Genomic DNA, 18857 nt, shown 5'->3' with positions numbered 1-18857 from the left:
TTACTAATCTATAGGACAATAATAATCTGTTCACTACAGCCACCACTCTTAATAATCTTTGTAATTATTTTACCATGTCTCTATTTTTGTTTTGTAATACATACAGTATATTTAGGCAAGGACGAGCAAAAAAGAATTCTAAATTGACAAATTTGGTAGAAGTTGGTAGAGTCAAGCATGAAACTTTGAATTAAGTTAGCATCTTTCAGAAGTATTTCCAACAATCCTAAGTACTCTTTTCTTCACTCTGTTGTTTATAAACCTTGGTGATAAAGGTGTTTGTTCACTACAGAACTAGTTATTGTTTGGATAAAAATATTGCTGGTCTGGGATTCTGGGATGCATGTTTCCCCAAGCAATACTGATTTTCTGGGGGATTTTTTTCCCCATTATTCGGTGTTTTTAATTTAAAATATTTTATCATCATGTTGTTTTTTTCCAATGTTGTATCGAATTAATTCTATATTTTTCAGGCCACAGCAACTACTGTAAAGGTATGGCCCAAACTGTCAGATGATATTATTCAGTATTCCTCTGCTTATCCCAGATCCTTCAGAGGTAGCTATTTTTATACATTCTATTAGACATCAGGATTTTTAGGTTTTAATTTTAAAAAAATGTCCCACATCTGAGCCCTCTGATATACCCTGAGTTATAGTCACCGTTACAGTCAGATAACTTGTCAGGAAAAATGACTTTGTAGTTGGAACATGTTTTCTCTATCCTACCATATTAATTTTCTTCCAGCTCAAAGTCAAAACAAGATTAGTATGCTTTGAATCGACCAGCCAGTGTAGAAAGATCAAACTTCTACCTCAACATTGAGCTGCTTCCTTTCAGCTTATACATCTTCTTCTCAAGCAATGCATTCAAGGACTTGGAATATAATTGGCAATTTTGTTGATGATGAACGAGGCTGAACAGAGTAAAGATGACTTTTGCTACTCTGCAGTACTTACAGTAAAAAGAAATGGCTTGGCGGCTGAATATATGAAATACGAGTTAGATAAACAACTCTAAGTGCCTTGATAATAAAGTCTATTTAAAAAGATATAATGAGAAGACTTTTCCTTCTACCAAAAAACCGAACAAACCCAAAATTGTATTTGAAAAAAAACTGGCTATCTTTTTATCAACATTAGATGTTCACGCAATTAATCTATTTTCCATGTGCTTGATAATGACATCTAATATTTACCAGAGAACGGTGAGAACTCTTGAGTACAACTAAATGCCAAACTTGAGATCTTTTCTTCCCAACTGGATACCACCATGGCTCTGCCTCAATGTTTTAGATTCTACCTCCTACCTCATCCCAACTTCTTTCAAAATCTTTTAATATTGAGACATAGGCTTACATGTACTCACTGAACAACCTTAGCTCCTGAAGGCAGCCTGTACGTTTTGATAGAAATAGGATTTGAAGGCATTTTCCTAAGATATCTTCACAACAGTTTTGGCAACAGGAACTGCTAAAGGAATATATTCACTTAAAAATACTTTCTCTAAAACAACAACTTTCAAAGATTTTCAGTTTACAGGATAGTTTAACCATCAACCAACCCCATCAAACACTTCTCTTTGCTCTCAACCAACTGAAGTACAGAAAATGAATGGACTGATGGTTGAAATTGCTTCCAAAATATAATTTAATCAACTGTAATTCCAGAGGGATTACCTAGAATAAAACCATTATATGGAATACCTCTAATCTATTATTATCTATTCCTTTATAAGAATACCTATTAGGATCATGGCTCAGGTGTCAAAAATGTGCTTAATCCTTGAAATCAAAACAAGTTATCAAGTATTTATTCCCAATTTCTTATGTGTGAGATAATAAAGTGCTAAGGATGATGCAAAGATGCACAAGGCACAAGTGTTGTCAAGGAGTTTACAGCTTAATTGGGGAGACAAGGGATATGAAAAGTAACAGAAACATTTCAAGAGTTAAACGGTAAACATGACTTAAGGCTTCAAGGCAGTTACAGAGGTCCTTGCTATTGCTAAGATCCATTCTAAGGTAACTTTTTAAAAAATTAAATGTCATTCATATAATTTTCAATATAGAAATGTTTAACTATTATTTCCTTCACTAGCCTTGACCCTGGCCTTTTCTTAGACCTGTGATTTCCTAGAACTGGGGACAACATGGAAGGGAAAATACATGGGCCCACTCATCCTGCTTTTCTTTCTTTTCTCTCATTGCAAAGGGGATTTTTAAATTAAAATTAATACATATTGTGTAAGTGTAACGGGTTGCATTTCAAATTGGACTCACATAAATCATAGATTCTTATCTAGTACCAATCTTTACTAATGATTCAAAGGCTGATAGGGAAACACCAGGCACAGATAAAACATTATTTCCCTGGAGGAACCTGAAATAATCAGACACATCTCCCCAAAATATCCCTGTTCTTTCACATTATGATATGTTTTGGTTTCATATTAACAGAAAAAAACTTTAAAAATTTATGCAGAAACACTGACATTGAAAGGAAGCCAGTTCCGTCTCAAAAGGCTTCCATTTTATAATGTTAATGACAAAAATAGGAAAATGCTCATGTGACTATGCCCTATTTTCCATCCAGTCATGACTCATAAATCCATAAATTCCAAGTTCGTTTACAATAAGTAGCCAGATCAAGTATATTCTGCTAAAAACATTTTATAGATACGAACTTTCAGGTCTCTTTCTGCTAGTTAAATGCCATTAAGAAGATTAACAAGGGGGTCTGGGAGGTCATGAGCATGTTTATAAGGTAGCCTGTTGATTTGAGGTCATTCATTCCCCTCACATCCCCCGGGGAATGAATCACAGGCCTGCTCCTCCTCCTGTTCCTCCTCCTTCCCTCTCTCTCTCTCTATATATATATTTATGTAAAATGTTCATAATTTTTTTTTTATAATTTTATTTATTTATTTATTTTTTCCCCCATAGCCCCAGTAGATAGTTGTATGTCATAGCTGCACAACCTTCTAGTTGCTGTATGTGGGACGTGGCCTCAGCATGGCCAGAGAAGCGGTGCGTCGGTGCGCGCCTGGGATCCGAACCCGGGCCGCCAGCAGTGGAGTGTGTGCACTTAACCGCTAAGCCACGGGGCCGGCCCCATAATTTTTTTTTTAATTTTAACTATAAAGATATTTATGCCTTGAACTTTTGCTATGCCTATGCTTGGCCCCTCCTGCTCCATCAGGGTTCATTCTTCTCTATTTTATGTTTTTTTGGCAGAAAAGTTCCTGTAGCACTTATAAGTAAGAGCAAGGAAAAATAATTAAACTGGCCTTATATTTTATAAAGGACTTATATTTATAGATTAGTACAGGGTGATTACATATTCAGAGAGAGATTTTTCTTAATTTTCAGGAAATACAAGTTATTCTTCATCCTTGAAAACATATTAATTGCCCAAACTGGTTTGATGATTTTAAGTCATTACAAGAGACAGTATAAGAAATACTTTTTGCCACCATGTAGCTATAATAATAAAAAAATAGAGATACCATTCTGCAATAAGATGAATTTTTCTACATGTAATACATGTGGTAACCCAATGCTCAATGCCTGGGGAAGTCACGACTTATGGCCACAGGCCATATGCATTTGCCCCATAAGGCCTGGGATTTATGGGAAAGATGAGACTTTATTTGTTGCCTGGAGGAGGAGACTGTGTCAAATTCAAGGACATGCTGTACTGTTGAAAAGGCTCCTGAAGAGAGCTGTTCTAGTCCACCTGAGTTAATCATGTCCTACCCTGCAAAAAGACTTAGAATTGGGAGTATGAGGAGAAACACACTCTGTGGCATCTCTTAGGTTACTTGTCTTGGCCATACTCTCATCTTGGCAAAGCCCTGATGGAAGTGGCAGGATGTGACTCAGAAATCCTCTGCTTTCTCAGCTTCCGTGGAGGTAGGAAAGTGCTTACATCAGGGCTGCCCAGGTTTTTGTTTCATTTTATTTTTTGTTGCCCTTTATTGCCAAAAGCAGCAAAGAGAAACTTAGGTCTTTGCAAGAGCGTAGTAGCAGAAGTTGATTGGGTAGGTAAGCCAAGGAAAAGACACCAGCAATGCAGGGAAGAACTAATAGGGTAGTGTTGGTGATGTCCAAGATGGCAGCCTCACAGTGGTGGACTGGCCACACTTGGTTATACTAAGGGCTGAGTTTTCAACCAACGATACTAGGAACCTTAAACTGCTGGGAGCAATAGGTGACATGTTTATTATTATTATTTTAAATCTCAATTCTCTACACCTTTATTAAATATTTTTTCTCTCAAATCTCAAGAGCCCCGCCCCCAAATGTCTCCCCACCTGCCTTCTCCACTACCCTGGCCTCTGCCTTCAGGGGGCAGGCCACTGACTCTCACCTCACTTTACCCCACCCAGGTGGGGAGCTCCAAGCAACTCTGATCCACTGGAGCATGCATGTCGGGGGTAAAGGTGGGGATTGTGGGGGTTATAGACCGAGGGTGAGGTGGGGCAAAGCCAACTGAGGTCATAGGGTCGGTGGGAAAGGTGCAGAGCCGGGTCATTATTAGCGTGATTCCGGTAAGCCACCAATCTCTGTGTGTCTCAGCTATTTCTTCTTTATTGGATAATAGCTGGTGGTGTTTTCCTCATTAAATGCGAAGATATAGCTAGTCTGTCACTTAGCACTTATTAGACACATACTAAACTTTGCTTTTTGTCCTGTCTAGGAGATTATATGGACTGTGACTCTGAGACACTCTCTTTATAGAAAGCTCAAGACCAAGAAAAAGTGGCCAAACCAAAAGGAAACAAAACAACAACAAAAAATTCCTTCTAAAACAACAAAGCAGCAAGTTAAAAATTATTCTTTGTACTGACTCTCTGACATGCAATTGCTTTGGGGACTGAGATGGATGTGGATAAGCTGAGAAAGAAAAACAGAAAAAGCAATTGAAAGTTTCAAGAGGAGCCAGGAAGCTTCTCTGTTTCATCCACCCGGGAGTTAATGATATCACAGAAGATATGATCATTCGCTGAATGCTGACAACGGGCTAAGCCCCATATAGGACCTGTTCTTAGGAGCTTTCCAGACTGCTGAAAGCCGAGATTCTTCTTTTTCTATCTTGGACAAGGATTTTAAAATTTTGCAATGTGACAGCACTGATTTATACAATGCACTCAGTTTATTATTTTAAAAGAAGAAATTGTGTGTGTATGTGTGCATGCTAACATTCTTCCAGAAAGAAGTATTTAATTCCTTCTCCTTACCCGCTGCCCTCCCCCACCCTATCCCCCGGAATGAGGGAGGCAAAGACTGAATGGGATTTGGAGTTCTCCCGCTGAGAAAGGGACATTTTCTGCAATCAGGCCAGTGTTCAAAGGACTAATGCTCTAAGGAAATTATCCAAAGGGGAGAGGCAGTTCAGGGTTATTAAGTTATTTTCAAATCTTGTCTGGGCTGCTGCTGACCTTTATAAAGGCAACAGGATGCTGCTTCCCAGGGGGACAGGATAAGAAGCAATTAGAGAATCCTAGGAGAGGCTCAGGAATGTTTGGGAATTCACACATACTCCAAACTATGTGGGAACTCCAAGAATGAAAATAAACTAATTTGATCAAGGACATATTTGTGTTCTAGAAAATATTCTAAACATGTAGCTAATACTGGATATATCTGTATGAGTGTTTTCCTAAAAACCCAACACTCAGTATCTAGCAGATGTCAATTAGACTTCAATTCAATTTCAGAGAAGAGAAGGAAAGCTAGTTAATATTCTTTATGTGCCAGAAAGTAGAATGGGTGTGAGGTTAAGTAAATTGTTCAAATAACAGAGTCGGAATATGATAAAGCTGGGTTTCAAATGCAGATTTATTTGATGCCACAGCCCATGTTTTTTTCTACTACGTGATTATGGAAGAAAGTACATGTTTAAGAAAGTTAGAAAAAGAAAACGAAGGAATAGCTAAAATAATTTACTCCTCTTCTTTTGGGGAAACAGACCTAAATATATTTTATGTATACTCTCACATTCCCAAAAGTGCCATGAATGAGGCAGGGGACACCTATGCTATACCTGTCTAACATAACAGAGTTTTTGGCCTGTATACAGCATCATATTTTAGCTGCTGCATATATGTGTATATGTATATATGTTGCCACCTCTAAGCATTACATATAAAATACAGAGTGTTACAAAAATTTTCTGTAAAATAAAAACACCAATGCCATTCTCTTAAGAGTCAGTGGCTACTAGCTCTCAGCCAAAAAAGTAGATCTCGTACACAAATACTTAGTGAAACACAGTGGTTGATCAATTTAAAGATCTAGTGATCACTGGAAAACAAGAAGAAGCATCATGGGTGACATTTAAGAAAAACGAAAAGACCCTAGTTCTGCTGAAACAAAGAATGCCAGAACTCAGAGTGATCTCAGGGAATTATCTAGTTCTACTTCCTTACTGTTGATGGGGAAACTCAGTCCCAGATGGGCTGAGTTATACCCCAAATCATATTGTTAGATAAAGACAGAACAGAATCTAGACCTCAGGATTTGGAGTGTACCATTCAGACATGCATGCTAAGGATTGTCTCCTACGTGCCAACTATAGGAGGCATGAGAAACTCTATAAAAGACCCAGCACGCTTTCTAATATTAAAGTTGATGTCTAGAGAATATGAGAGACACATTCGGGTGGTAGATCTAAAATGACACACAGACGCTAGAAGATTTTTTGAGGTCAAAAGGAGTCGGGAAATCGTAAAGCACGTGGAATTACTGGTATGTGTTCATTCATTCCCTCGTTCATTCAAAGAACTACTGAGCACGTGCTATCTGTGAGGCACTATGCTAGACAAAGAGATACAGCACCTATCCTCATGGAGTCTGTTACTTCCGTCAAGGTTATATGTACCAGCTTGTGATACTATAAAGAAGGTTGTGAGATTTTTTTTATGCACCTACGAGACACAAAAGATACCAACATCTATATCTACCAACAAGGTTTACAAAAACAAAAGTCCAGAATCAGGACTCTGCATCACACTGTGATGTCTCATCAGTCTCTTTCAGTTACTATCTTAAACTGAGTTGTTTTCATGGTTATATCATCAATTATGCATTACTGACTATTCCTTCATTGTGGTTCCAGAGTTTAATGAGACTCAGCTAATGTGACCTTTGGAGCCATCACACTGTGGAGGAGAAAGCACAGCAGAGAAGACTGACCCCTGGGTTATCTTTGTGTACTAAAGCCTTTCGAAAAGTCAGAGCACCAGGCTTTTGGCAGGGATTTCACAAATTTAATTACCCAGAGATATTCACCAGTATCCTCAAAGACTGACAGCTAAAATTAGACAGCTGATTCTCTGTTACATCCACTTCCTATTATCAACGGTGCTAAAGAGTTAAGTAAAAGGTTTAATATTATTTGTCCTTTCTATCCTGATAAGATTGATGGTGCAATAAGAATCCTCAAGGGCGATATGAAGATTCATTTTCAATCCTCCAGAAAACTGTCACAAACAATTTCTATTTCAAAGTCAACCTACATAACATCAGAGAATGTCAGGACTGGAAATGACCTGTGATATCATGTGATTCAGCCCCTTAGATGACAGATGGAGAAACTGAGGCCCGAAGAATATAAGTGATTCTCCCTTGGTCAAAGAGCCAGTTAATAGCAAAGCTGACACTAGACTGCAAAGTCTTCTGATGCCTGGTCTATTTACTATTTCTGCTATTTCATAATCTTGTCAGCTGCTAAAAGGTATATTTTGAAGGAAAATATACATGTAAAAGATCTTACCAGAAACAGCACAAAATTATATACTACATAATGTGTTCATATTCTAGGAAAACCTCTGCCAATCTCAACCAATGTTCAAACCGAATGTCAGAAGACTGGTATCATTCCTAGAACAGTGAGGTATCAGGAATGAGACATGGGGGAATGTTTTCTAAGTTCACTAGCATAATCCAGTGTTCTTTATAATAAGAGCCATCTCATTCTCAGAAGATGTATCCACTGCAAACCAGCCAACACAGGTATTCAGCAGGTTGACTGCTGTTAAAGCTGAGATGTAGCTAACCACTGCTTCCTCTCTCTATCAATACAGGTACTGAAATAGCAATCAATAACTCAAAGGAACAAATAAAGTACCAAAACTTGAATCAGGGCAACTCCTGGCACGAACAATAGGGAGCTGGAGCAAGAATGAGGGCAAGATATGCTTTAAATATGGGAGGGATTTGGAATCTGAAAAATTGTGGAGAAAGTAGTAATAAAGGCAATATGGTATGGAGGGAGGTGGTGTCAAAACTCAGATGTTACTGGAGTTAGGGAGCACGGGTACTTAAAATCAAAGCAAGATTCATTGGTTTAATTGAGAAAAGACCAACAGGACAAGAGAAGACAAACACCAAAAGGTAAGTCTAGGCAGATGGCCACAATTCCACACAGAGAATCGAATACTTGTACTTGTAGAGCCATAGGAATGGCAGCCATAAGAAGACAGGAGAGTCAGAACTCCCGCCAGCAATTTTGGCAGCAGATATAGCAATAGTAATAAGAAATGTTGACTGAAGCGGCTGTTGGCTTCAGCCAGGAAGGTTTTATATTGCATTTTGCTAAGCAGGAGCCACAGAGAGTTGTGAGCAACTCAGATGCAATAGGTGGCTGTAGAAACATGCCTAGGATTGACAGTGGAGAGAAGGGTAGATCAAGGTCACTGGACAACATCTGTAGCAATGTATACAACATCTGAAATAACCAGCAGGAAAACACAGACACTCCTTTGGACATGAGTTGATTCTTGAGCATTGCGTGTAAAAAAGAGCTGAAAAGTGTTAGCATGTTCCCCAGAACCCCATTTTCCACTCTTCTGTGAAGTGCTTCAGAGATATTTAGAAAGGGAACCTGATGAAATGCATTACTGGTGATTGAGTCAGCGGGTTTACTACTGAGTTTCATTAGTGAATGCCTCCCAATATTTAGCAACTGCAGCATCTTTGAAGGCAGAAAAGACCAGATTGTCTAAGAATCAAGTCCTTCCTAAGGGACAGCTGGCAGAAATATAAGGTCAAACACTTCAGCTGGTATTACAGAAAAGTAGCAGCAGACCAACCTTCAGTTAGAACTAATATATGTAGAACAGGTTACGACCTCAATTGGTTTCTCTATTTCTGCACCAATGGGAGACAGTGAATAGCATTTACTTTCTTCATGAGTGAGTGGAGACTAGAGACAATGCTAACAAATTTAATAACCAATATTTGGGCCATTCCAGTCACGACATCCGAAGGAAGATATAACAGAGCTGGAAAAGATCCAAGGAAAAGCAACTAAGATGATCAAGAAGAATGCTTATCTTTCATTCAAGGACAGACTAAAAACCTAAAAAGGATTAGAATTTCTCAGGGAAGATGAAAGTGAAAAGGGGTTAGTGAGGGGATGTGTGATTAAAGTTGACTCTGGGTAAATATAATTGTATTCACTAAATTCCATAGTACTTAATTGGGGCCATCCCTTGAGGTTAAAGGATGTAGATTTAAGAGAAACTGAAACATAACTTTATTTATTTATATAGATCAGTAAATTTATAGAACTTATTATTCCTAAGGCAACGTTGAAGTGGAGAATGGGAAAAGTTTAAGAAACCATTGGACGCACTAAATGCCACTTGACTTACAAAGCATCGTTAAGAAATGGTCATGGTGCATCCTAATTTTTTAAAATGAAAATTACTAGGTTAACTGACAAAACAGCCATTGGTGCCTGCATCTGGGACAGAGTTCTGGGCTAGTTGCCCTGTTGGTATGACCCAATGTACTATTTCTTATGCTCTTATTATGCCATCTATTCAGGAACATACTGCGTGCAAGTTTGGGATTCCTAAACTCTTTTGACAGTACAGAACACAGAAGAATAATTTTCTAACTCATTGAGAAAGCAAGCGAGTCCCAGGTCTTGGCTCCGTTTGGTTTACCCATATGGGAGTACGCAACATAAAAAGGTGAAAGATATCCTAACAGAATGCAGCAGCTGGTTAAAGGCTATTATATTGAAATTTTCATGAGTTTGACAGTAGGCCAAAAAACTACAAAATGGCAGAGAGTGGAAAAGGCAGTTGTAACAGGTTGAACATTGTTGGTGATTATTTTTTCAGTGGCAATGAAAGCTGTAATCAAATAACCTGAAAGAGATGCTGGCAGGAATAAGAGAGCCCCAAGGGAGAGGGAATATGAAAACTGTAACAATGATGTATGCTATGGACTAATAAACTAGACAAACATGTAGTTTGAAGTATCAAAATCAAGGTTCTTAGCATCATATGAAAAGCTGGTCTCAGGATGCAGGCATAAACACTGTCTGATTTGCAATCGAGAGCAGAAGATGTTGATTTACAACCTCAAAGATGAGTACACAACTCTACAGCTAGCTAGGAACTGTGCTACTGGTGTAGAAACCTCTTGTTATTTAGATGATCAGTTTATCCCAGCATTGAAAAGGAAATACTATACAGTATCAAAAAAAAAAAAAAAATCCAGAAAAGATACCTGGTTTTGCAGCTGGAAATGTGTGGCAAAAACTCTTGAATGGAAGTCAAGAAAAACAAGATGAGAAAAGGGAAAAATAGGGACTGGTTGAAGTGATGTCATTGTAAACTTATTTTTATTGTTATTTTTGGACCATTAAGGCATCTCAAATTATGAATGGCATTTGCCAGTGCGTGAAGTCCACTGAACCTTGTACATCAAAGTTATTTTCTGAAAATAGAATATTTTAGACAATAGTAATGTGTAATAATAAATCACAAATGACAATAATAATCTGTTTACTGACAATGTACATTTTCTGAACATGTGTTCTCCCTGTATTATAGCTTAACATTTTACAGGTATATTTGAGAAATTATACAATCCCTAATTTCACATAGATTATAATTGTAGAGAGAATTGATCTCCATAAAGTTTCAGAGATACCTTTGAGAAATTATGTAATTCCACATTCCAAGGAACTGATCACATCAGAGGCTTTAATTTAAGGTCTCCATTTTCACCTTTCTACTGATTTTTCTTGTCTATTGTTCTATGTCTCTTACCATTAAAACAGGAAGAATAACAGTTCTAAATTAAATGCCAAGATTTGAGCTCTTTAAATAGGTACCTAGAGAAATTGGAGTGGGTTGAGAGGGCATATCTGAAGCTAATTATATGGTGGAAAAATCAAATTCCTATGATTTTTTTAAACTAAGAATTTACATTATGTTAATTAAAATAAAGAATTTAAAAAATGAAGGTAAACTTCTCGAGAAGAAGCTGAGATCTTAAGTTTTTGAATTTGGGCAAGACCATGGAATGAGTCACACTCATTGAGTCTTGGAGCTACAGAGGATCTTAGCTATCATCTAGTCTAACTCCTTACTTTATAAATGAGAAACCAAGGTTTGTCTAGGTTAAGCGACTTGCCCAAGGCCACACAATCAACTAATGACTGAGCCAGCACTAGAACTCAAGTTTTCTTATTCCTAGATCTGTGCCCTTGCCAATACTGCCACCACGATCATCAAGTCGGTGAAGGAGCACTGGACAAAATACTAGGCCAAATAGAGAGTAGCTGCTCTCTGATTCCACTTAGGAGCAGCAAGAGACTAATTTACAAGGAGGAATTACAGCTTTTATGGAATTTGTCTCCTTTTTATTTTTTGGACTGAATTCATTTTCACTGGCCCACAGCAACGTACTGGGATCTTTTGTAGTAGGAGTAAAACCAGGGAAAAGATAAATGTGCCGGGAAAGGACAGTGGGCTGAGGGGGAGACTCTACGAGGCCCTGTGAGACACTTAATGAGCCCCAAACAGGAAATAATTTGGAGAATAATGGCTTAAAGACGTCTTGGATTCTCAGGTGGTCCTAAAACCTTAGCCACAAAAGGAGAGTCTTCATTTTAGCTCATAAAGGAACTGGATAAAGCAAGAGCTTTATAAATGGGTTAAAGAAGTAGCAGGTCTCAAACACCTTAGTCAGAAATGAAAATTTATGGTGACAAACACCTTGATGTAGAAGATGACTGGGAAGTTTGAATAGAATAGTTCCATAAAATAAACAGTGGCTGTAAAGCAATACAGAGCATGTCTCAATCAACATGTTATTTAATAAAACAGGTGATTTTAAGTAGGTATTTAAAATGTGTAGTTTAGAGTGACTAAATTAATAATTCTATATAACAAAAATAATAGAATAAAATTTAAAAATAAGAAAATTAAAAAGCAGGATCAAAGCATATTGAAGGAGAATTTTTAAAGTTAAGAGATACCTTGTCTGGAAAATTTAATAAGACAAACCTTTCCTAAAGGATATGTCTCTCCTTCAAGAGTCAAAAGAGTTCCCTCACCCCCATTCTTCTGAGTTAACAAAATTGTGGCGTGAAATCAAATTTCTTGAGAACTGTAGTAATGAAGATCTAGGACTGCTGTTATTGCTTTAGAACTGAATTAGGAAGAATTGATGGGCAGTGGAAGAATAAAAACAGACTCGATAAAAGATGGCAGGGCCGAAAAAATGGAAAAACATTTAATATTTTTAGTCAGACTCATGGCAGAAGCAAGTTCAAAGACTTTAGTTGGTACTGAAGACCATTTCATGAATCCAATTAACTTAAATTGTTGTTGAGGTAGCCGATTCAAAGTTAAATTTGAGTTGGACTCTATTGCACGATTGATGAGAAACCGTTAAGGTATCATAATAAGTCAATATCTTCTCTCCTCTCTCTTCCATGTCAACCCAATGTATCATAATTTGTATTTCATGCAGCCTCCTGCAGAAGGTGCTTCTAAGCACCTGTATTCCTTTGACTGACACAAATGGCCCCAGAAAACAGTATCATTTTGCCGTTATGTGGAAAACGCTGAGTGCTATGTATCGAGAATGAACACCTCAGCTCCACAAATCCGGGACTGCTGCTGCCTGCCTTTGGGTACATGAAGTATTTATTCCCCTAAAACAGTTTGTGTACATATAGCTGCAGAAATCCTTCATCTTTGTCTGAAGAAGAAATGCGGGAAAATCTCTCAATAAATGAAACTGTTCTTGTAAATATTCACTCTCACTGTCGATAATATTATCTGCAGCTTTTTCTTCTATTGTGAAAAATCCACACCACCTCCAATCACAAAACACAATATATATGCTGCATTAAATGGATTTTTCCTAAAGGTGGCTCCTTATTGCATCAGCAAATTTTCAGTGGTAATTTTAGCGTGAGTTGACTATCCAAGCTTCCTCAGGGAAGAAAGAACTAGGTATTGTAGGGCAGGCTAACATTGTATTTTAAAAATATATTCATTTGTGAAAATACACATTAGCCACAATAAACGCTCCTTTAACAATGTGATGCTTCCAACTTACTTGATATAGTAGGGCACTTTGTTTGGCGAGATGGCTCTCTCCCAGGGACCCTGGACAGAAGCTGAAAGAGGGGGAAAAAAAATAGGCAAGGAGGTCAAGTTCACTGCAAACAGGAAAGACAATATTAATCTCCAGAATTACAATTTTACACTGATATTGGTCTGTTTGCTCAGTTGCCCATGAAGACAGGACGGATTAACCTGCTGTTCTGAAGTTTCTGTCCTAATCTAAGTGAAATTGAACTCATTCAGGCACAAAGATAAATGCAAAGGAAAAAAAAAAACCTTCCACTGCTAAACCTATAGAAGAACAGATAAGAAACTGAATGAGCAGACTGACGGGTTTTCTCTCATGTGTCTCCACTGGGTGCTTTTCTTATAACACTTCCTGTCGCTGCTTCTCAATATCTTTTACTATTTGATTGACTGGGTTTTATTAATTTAGCAGCCGAAACATCCCTCTGTGATATATTTACATTCTAAGTTATTGAAGCTAAAGTACTACACTTATCACTCCGATATGCTTGTTTTTCTCTTTATTTGGTTTAAACAGAATCCAATTTCATTTACCGATTATATGTTTAATTGGGGCCTCAAAATGTCAGCTGACAAGCATGATCTTATTAGAAAAGAACCAAAAGTGAGAGAATGACACCTGATACCGGAGTGTAATAAAACTTTTGTGATGAGTGATGAATCCTATAGGTGAAATTAGATTTCACATCCTGGGAATTCATTTTAGAATGACTTTATTGTGGATCAGTCAAATCAATCATCTTCAAACTGTGTTTTAAATGCTTAAGTTGTAGGGTTTTTTCCTTTCCCAAAGCTGAACTCGAAAAATACCTTTTATATATTGTTTAATCTGATGGGTTTTTTTCTTTCTTTAAGACAAAATAATCATGTTAGGAGACACTATAACATTTCCTCAACAATAAAATCTTCCTCCTGAATAGAGTTCTAGGAAACTGGAGTTTTTAAGAGACATAGAATATCATCAGGAAAATAAATATAAGAAGCATTCTTATTAACATCTAGCAATTTTATGTGTATGTCCATTTTTTTCTTGAATTTTCATCCTGCTTATAATTTGAAGCTCAGCTGATGCCGACCATTATTTCCTCCTATGAAAAGCTCCCTTCTAAATTAGTCTCATAGTAAATTCAGTCCACAGTGTATTGAGATGTAAGAAAACGTCAAAGCTAATATATCCTTGACTACACTGTATAATATGAAAGAACAGCTTCTAATAAAAGTTAACTTCACCCACTGCCAGACAATTTAAGGGTAATGAAACTACAGATTCTTTGTTTTATATGGAGTAATAGAGAGATGGAATCACCCAACCTTCAGCCAGACATGCTGCTTTGTACCTTGGTGATATGTCATTTAAAAGATATGGGACATGGATTTGTATTTAGCCGCTAATTATGTCTTTTCATTTTGGAAGACAGATTTTTAATATAGGGAAAAAAGACATTTATCTGCTGTTTTGAAGTAGTCCCTCGCCTTCAATCTCTCTCTGTCCTTCTTTTTCTATTCCTCCCCTGCTCTGCCTTTCTCATTCTCAGCTCAACTCTTTTGTCCCTTTTTCTTCTCCAGGACACAGCTCTCTTGCCCAGATTAGTTCACAGAGTAAAGACCTGATTTGAGAACTTAGACTGGACTCCCTGACCTACCTGGGCAGAGTCTGATGTTATGAAAACTTGAAAACCTAAGCCTTCTCTAGCAGGAATCATGGTGAAGAGCCAGAAATCAGCTCCTCGCTGCTCACTGCACCCTCTTCTTAAAATCACAGCATTATAATGCAGACGGATGTTAACTAGACATTGTGGTGATCATTTCGCAATACACACAAATATCAAATCATTATGTTGTACACCTGAAACTAATATAATGTTGTATGTCAATTATACCTCAACAACAACAAAAAAAACTCAAAAGAAAAACAGCCCAGCATCATAGAAGAAAAAAGAGAACTCCAGAGAGCCTTTGGTCTAGCTACCTCACTGGCTGTATTGCCAAGCCTATGAATGCCTAAACAGAGAAAGGAATGGCTATTCTTTTCTTAAAGGTCTCTATGGGCTGAGGCCCCACAATTTCTCTTATTATCCCTTTCCAGTTCTTTATCATTCTAATGGTTCAAAAAGTTTTTCTGACTCAAAGGATGTTGAGTATGTCTTCTGGTGGCCGAAGAGTCAATTTGGATTTCCTACATTATTCCTAGGTGTCTCTCAGAGAGAAGTGTGCTGGAGAAGTCTATTGGCTGCCTGGCCCAGCTCAGGGGCTCTCTGCCTGCAAGGAACAACTTTCAAGTAGAAAATCTAGCAAGAGACAGGGGAAAAGCGGTGGCGCCCGGCTGAGCTAATGGCTAGACCCACACAGAGTATCTATAGTCGCCTTTGCATTGTTAAACATTAAAAGGAAAAAAAATTCAATAAAATGCCAGAGGAGTAATCACAATATGTTTGAACTAAATAGTTGAAAAGATTTTTAAAACATTATTCCATAAATTACAAGTTCCAGGTCAATATGAAATTTTAAGCTTTCATAATTAAAGTTCTTAATTTAATTTTTTATAGAGTATACAAATTGTGTATAAAAAATTGTTAATTTTTAAAATTAAAAAAAGCCTCTTGTCTTCATGTGTAACTATCAAATAGATCCAATGGTGAGATCCAGCGAATTTTTTTTGCTGAAAGATGTTTTTTCCTGTTTGATTCACAGTTTATAAATGCACCTAAGCAACTGCTTTGCAGTCATCGTTTGAAACTCTGAAATTTTACACTAAAAAATGTCCTTGAGGCAATAAAAAAGGGAAAATAACAACAGCCTTCCTCCCCTGCCCCATCACCACCACAGCCACGCATACTGGAACTACTTGCTTTAGAAATAATACACAATCAGATGATGGTTCTATGCAGTTGGATGCAGTGCTCCCTCTCAAGAGATTGTTAAAGGGTTGTCGGCAATTTTGTTTGGAGCTGCTAGATCATTCTGGTCTTGCATATATTCAAAAGTTGATCAAATATATAGTAACTCTCAACAGTGTGTCCCAGAATTATCATTTCACTTCTTGCAGGAGTGCTGATGCCAACAACAGCTGTTTCTTATCTCAGTGTACCAGTGGAAGCTTGTCATCCTTGACAAAGCTAGCCTACGTAATAGACACACACATCTTGTATGCCTGATGTGTCCATTTTTAGAGCCCATCAAAAGCAGATTTATTGGCCAATAGTTTTTACATGACACTGCGCTGTCCTTTGGTATTTTCTTATACAGATGTTTCTATAACCAGTATGTGTAATTCCAATGCAGCTTTGTGATTCAAATTCTGGAGTGGAAAAATCAGCCATTATCATACAGTACCAGCACCATGGGGTATTGTCTACTGAATTTAAATAGCAGACTACACATGAGTTTATTTATTCCAAAACCAACCTCTGAATTTCCCCTTGTGTTACAGATGCAGTATGTTATTAAGAGCAAGAAAGGGTAGCAGTTCTACCTTCAAATGCTTCTCCTCCCTTGAGGTGACAGGATTCAATGCTGTGCCCAAGGTGGTTTTGAAAATCACAAACACAGGCCACACTGTTTAGGGGAAGTTCTTATTTCAACCATTTGTTAATGCATGATGAACAGAAAGTGCCAAGCGATGCTCCCCAGTGTTAAGCCATATTTTAATTGACACAGGGGCCTAACCAGAAATTATAAAGAACGCTAATGTTTTTTAAACTGTGCCAAAAGAGCACTCTGCAATTCAGACCCACATATATTCATTAATCTTTCTACTTTTCTTTTATATTTGGTGGATTTGGAGTTTGACAACAGTTGGGTCAAAAAAAAAATGGGGGCAGGTTATAAAAATAAATAATACAGCATCCACTGGAGACAAAATAGAAATCTCACCTATGGGGTTAAGAAAAAGGCATTAGGGAGGATCAAGTAGCCACTGGCACTCGGCTCCTCAGAGGTACGCAAATTCCAGTGACTGTTTTATGGACACACTCTATCAAGGAGATCTACTCTAAAGCAATATTTCTTGACCTTTTTTCCACTATCTCCCCCCCACAAGGTAACTTTTTAGATATCTTTTTCCTAATCACCCCACCCTCCCTTAAATTTTAACACCACAGATACACTGTATGTCTATGTATTGTATGTATCTGCACTTTATATAAAAAGAGTAAGATATTTTCATCCCCTAGGAACAAATTTTTGCCCCCTTGGGGGCAATATTTCCAGTGAGAATGCTTGATCTAGAGGAAGTGTTGTGGGGAGAGGAGAAAGGAAAACCTCTTCTGTGCCTGAAACTTGACCTCAATAGCTCCTTTGATGCTTATAATGACCTGTGAGGTAGCTATTATCATTATTTTCATTTTGCAGATGATGAAACAGTTATGATCACATGGACTAGTACGTCTAAGGTCCTAAGTCAGTAAGTAACAGATCCTAATTTTGGTGTATTATCCAAACTGAAGTCAGATGGTTCAGGAAACAGAGAAAACAAACATGTTGCACGTCTACCATGTGCCCTGCATTGTATGTGCCTTAATGCAATCCTCCCAAACACCCAATGAGGTCATGCTATTCCATTATTACACATGAAGAAATTGAGGTTCAGACACGTTCAGTGGGCGAACCCAGATCATGCAAGAGCGCATCCAGGATCACAACCAGGTCTGGTTCCTCTTTGTACTTTATTCTGTGCTATCATGTGTGGTACATAACAGGTAGTCTATAAATATCTGCCATACAATTGAGTAAATACATACATTTTATTTTATTTTATTTTTTAATGTTTTATTTTTTTTATTTTTTATTTTTATTTTTTGTGACGAATATCAGCCCTGAGCTAACATCCATGCTAATCCTCCTCTTTTTGCTGAGGAAGACCGGCTCTGAGCTAACATCTATTGCCAATGCTCCTCCTTTTTTTTTTTTTCCCCAAAGCCCCAGTAGATAGTTGTATGTCATAGTTGCACATTCTTCTAGTTGCTGTATGTGGGACGCGGCCTCAGCATGGCTGGAGAAGCGGTGCATCCGTGCGCGCCCGGGATCAAAACCCGGGGCGCCAGTAGCGGAATGCGCGCACTTAACCGCTAAGCCACGGGGCCGGCCCAATAAATACATCTTAAAAGGGATTGTACTGTCATCTGGTTCAAGTTCTCTACATTCTGTCTGATATCTAAATTTACCCTCTACACGATTTCCACCAAATGATTTTCCAGGGGCTGCTTGAATAACTTCATTGTCACCACATCCTGGAGGGCTCTTTTGAATTTCCCATAGCTTTAGTGATGATTAGAAACAGCTTCCTTTCATTCTGGCAAAATCAGCCTCCCTATGATCTATAATCTCTACCATCGGTCCTGTTCTACATGTCTAAATTAAACCATCTGATCAGTTCAGAGAAGCTAATTCGAAAAAAGCTAAGATGAGACCTATTTTTATCTGAAAGACAAAAACAGAGCCCTTAT

General features: G+C 37.8%; 1 protein-coding gene across 4 annotated transcripts in view; it reads right to left on the bottom strand.

Moving 5' to 3' along the window:
- The window catches only part of LOC101392552 (dystrophin), a 760070-nt gene that overhangs the window by 189474 nt on the left and 551739 nt on the right, over positions 1-18857 (bottom strand). For all 4 annotated transcript variants that reach the window (XM_004435057.3, XM_087426760.1, XM_087426761.1 and 1 more), the window contains exon 17: positions 13379-13439. In XM_004435057.3, coding sequence (XP_004435114.2) covers positions 13379-13439 — 61 coding nt within the window. The remainder of the gene's footprint in view (positions 1-13378; positions 13440-18857) is intronic.

The sequence above is a fragment of the Ceratotherium simum genome, chromosome X (genome assembly GCF_057802395.1).
Source record: "Ceratotherium simum simum isolate JZ-2026a chromosome X, ASM5780239v1, whole genome shotgun sequence".
Taxonomy (NCBI): domain Eukaryota; kingdom Metazoa; phylum Chordata; class Mammalia; order Perissodactyla; family Rhinocerotidae; genus Ceratotherium; species Ceratotherium simum.
The sequence above is the reverse complement of the archived record's forward strand: the minus strand, read 5'-3'. Positions and strand labels throughout refer to the sequence as shown.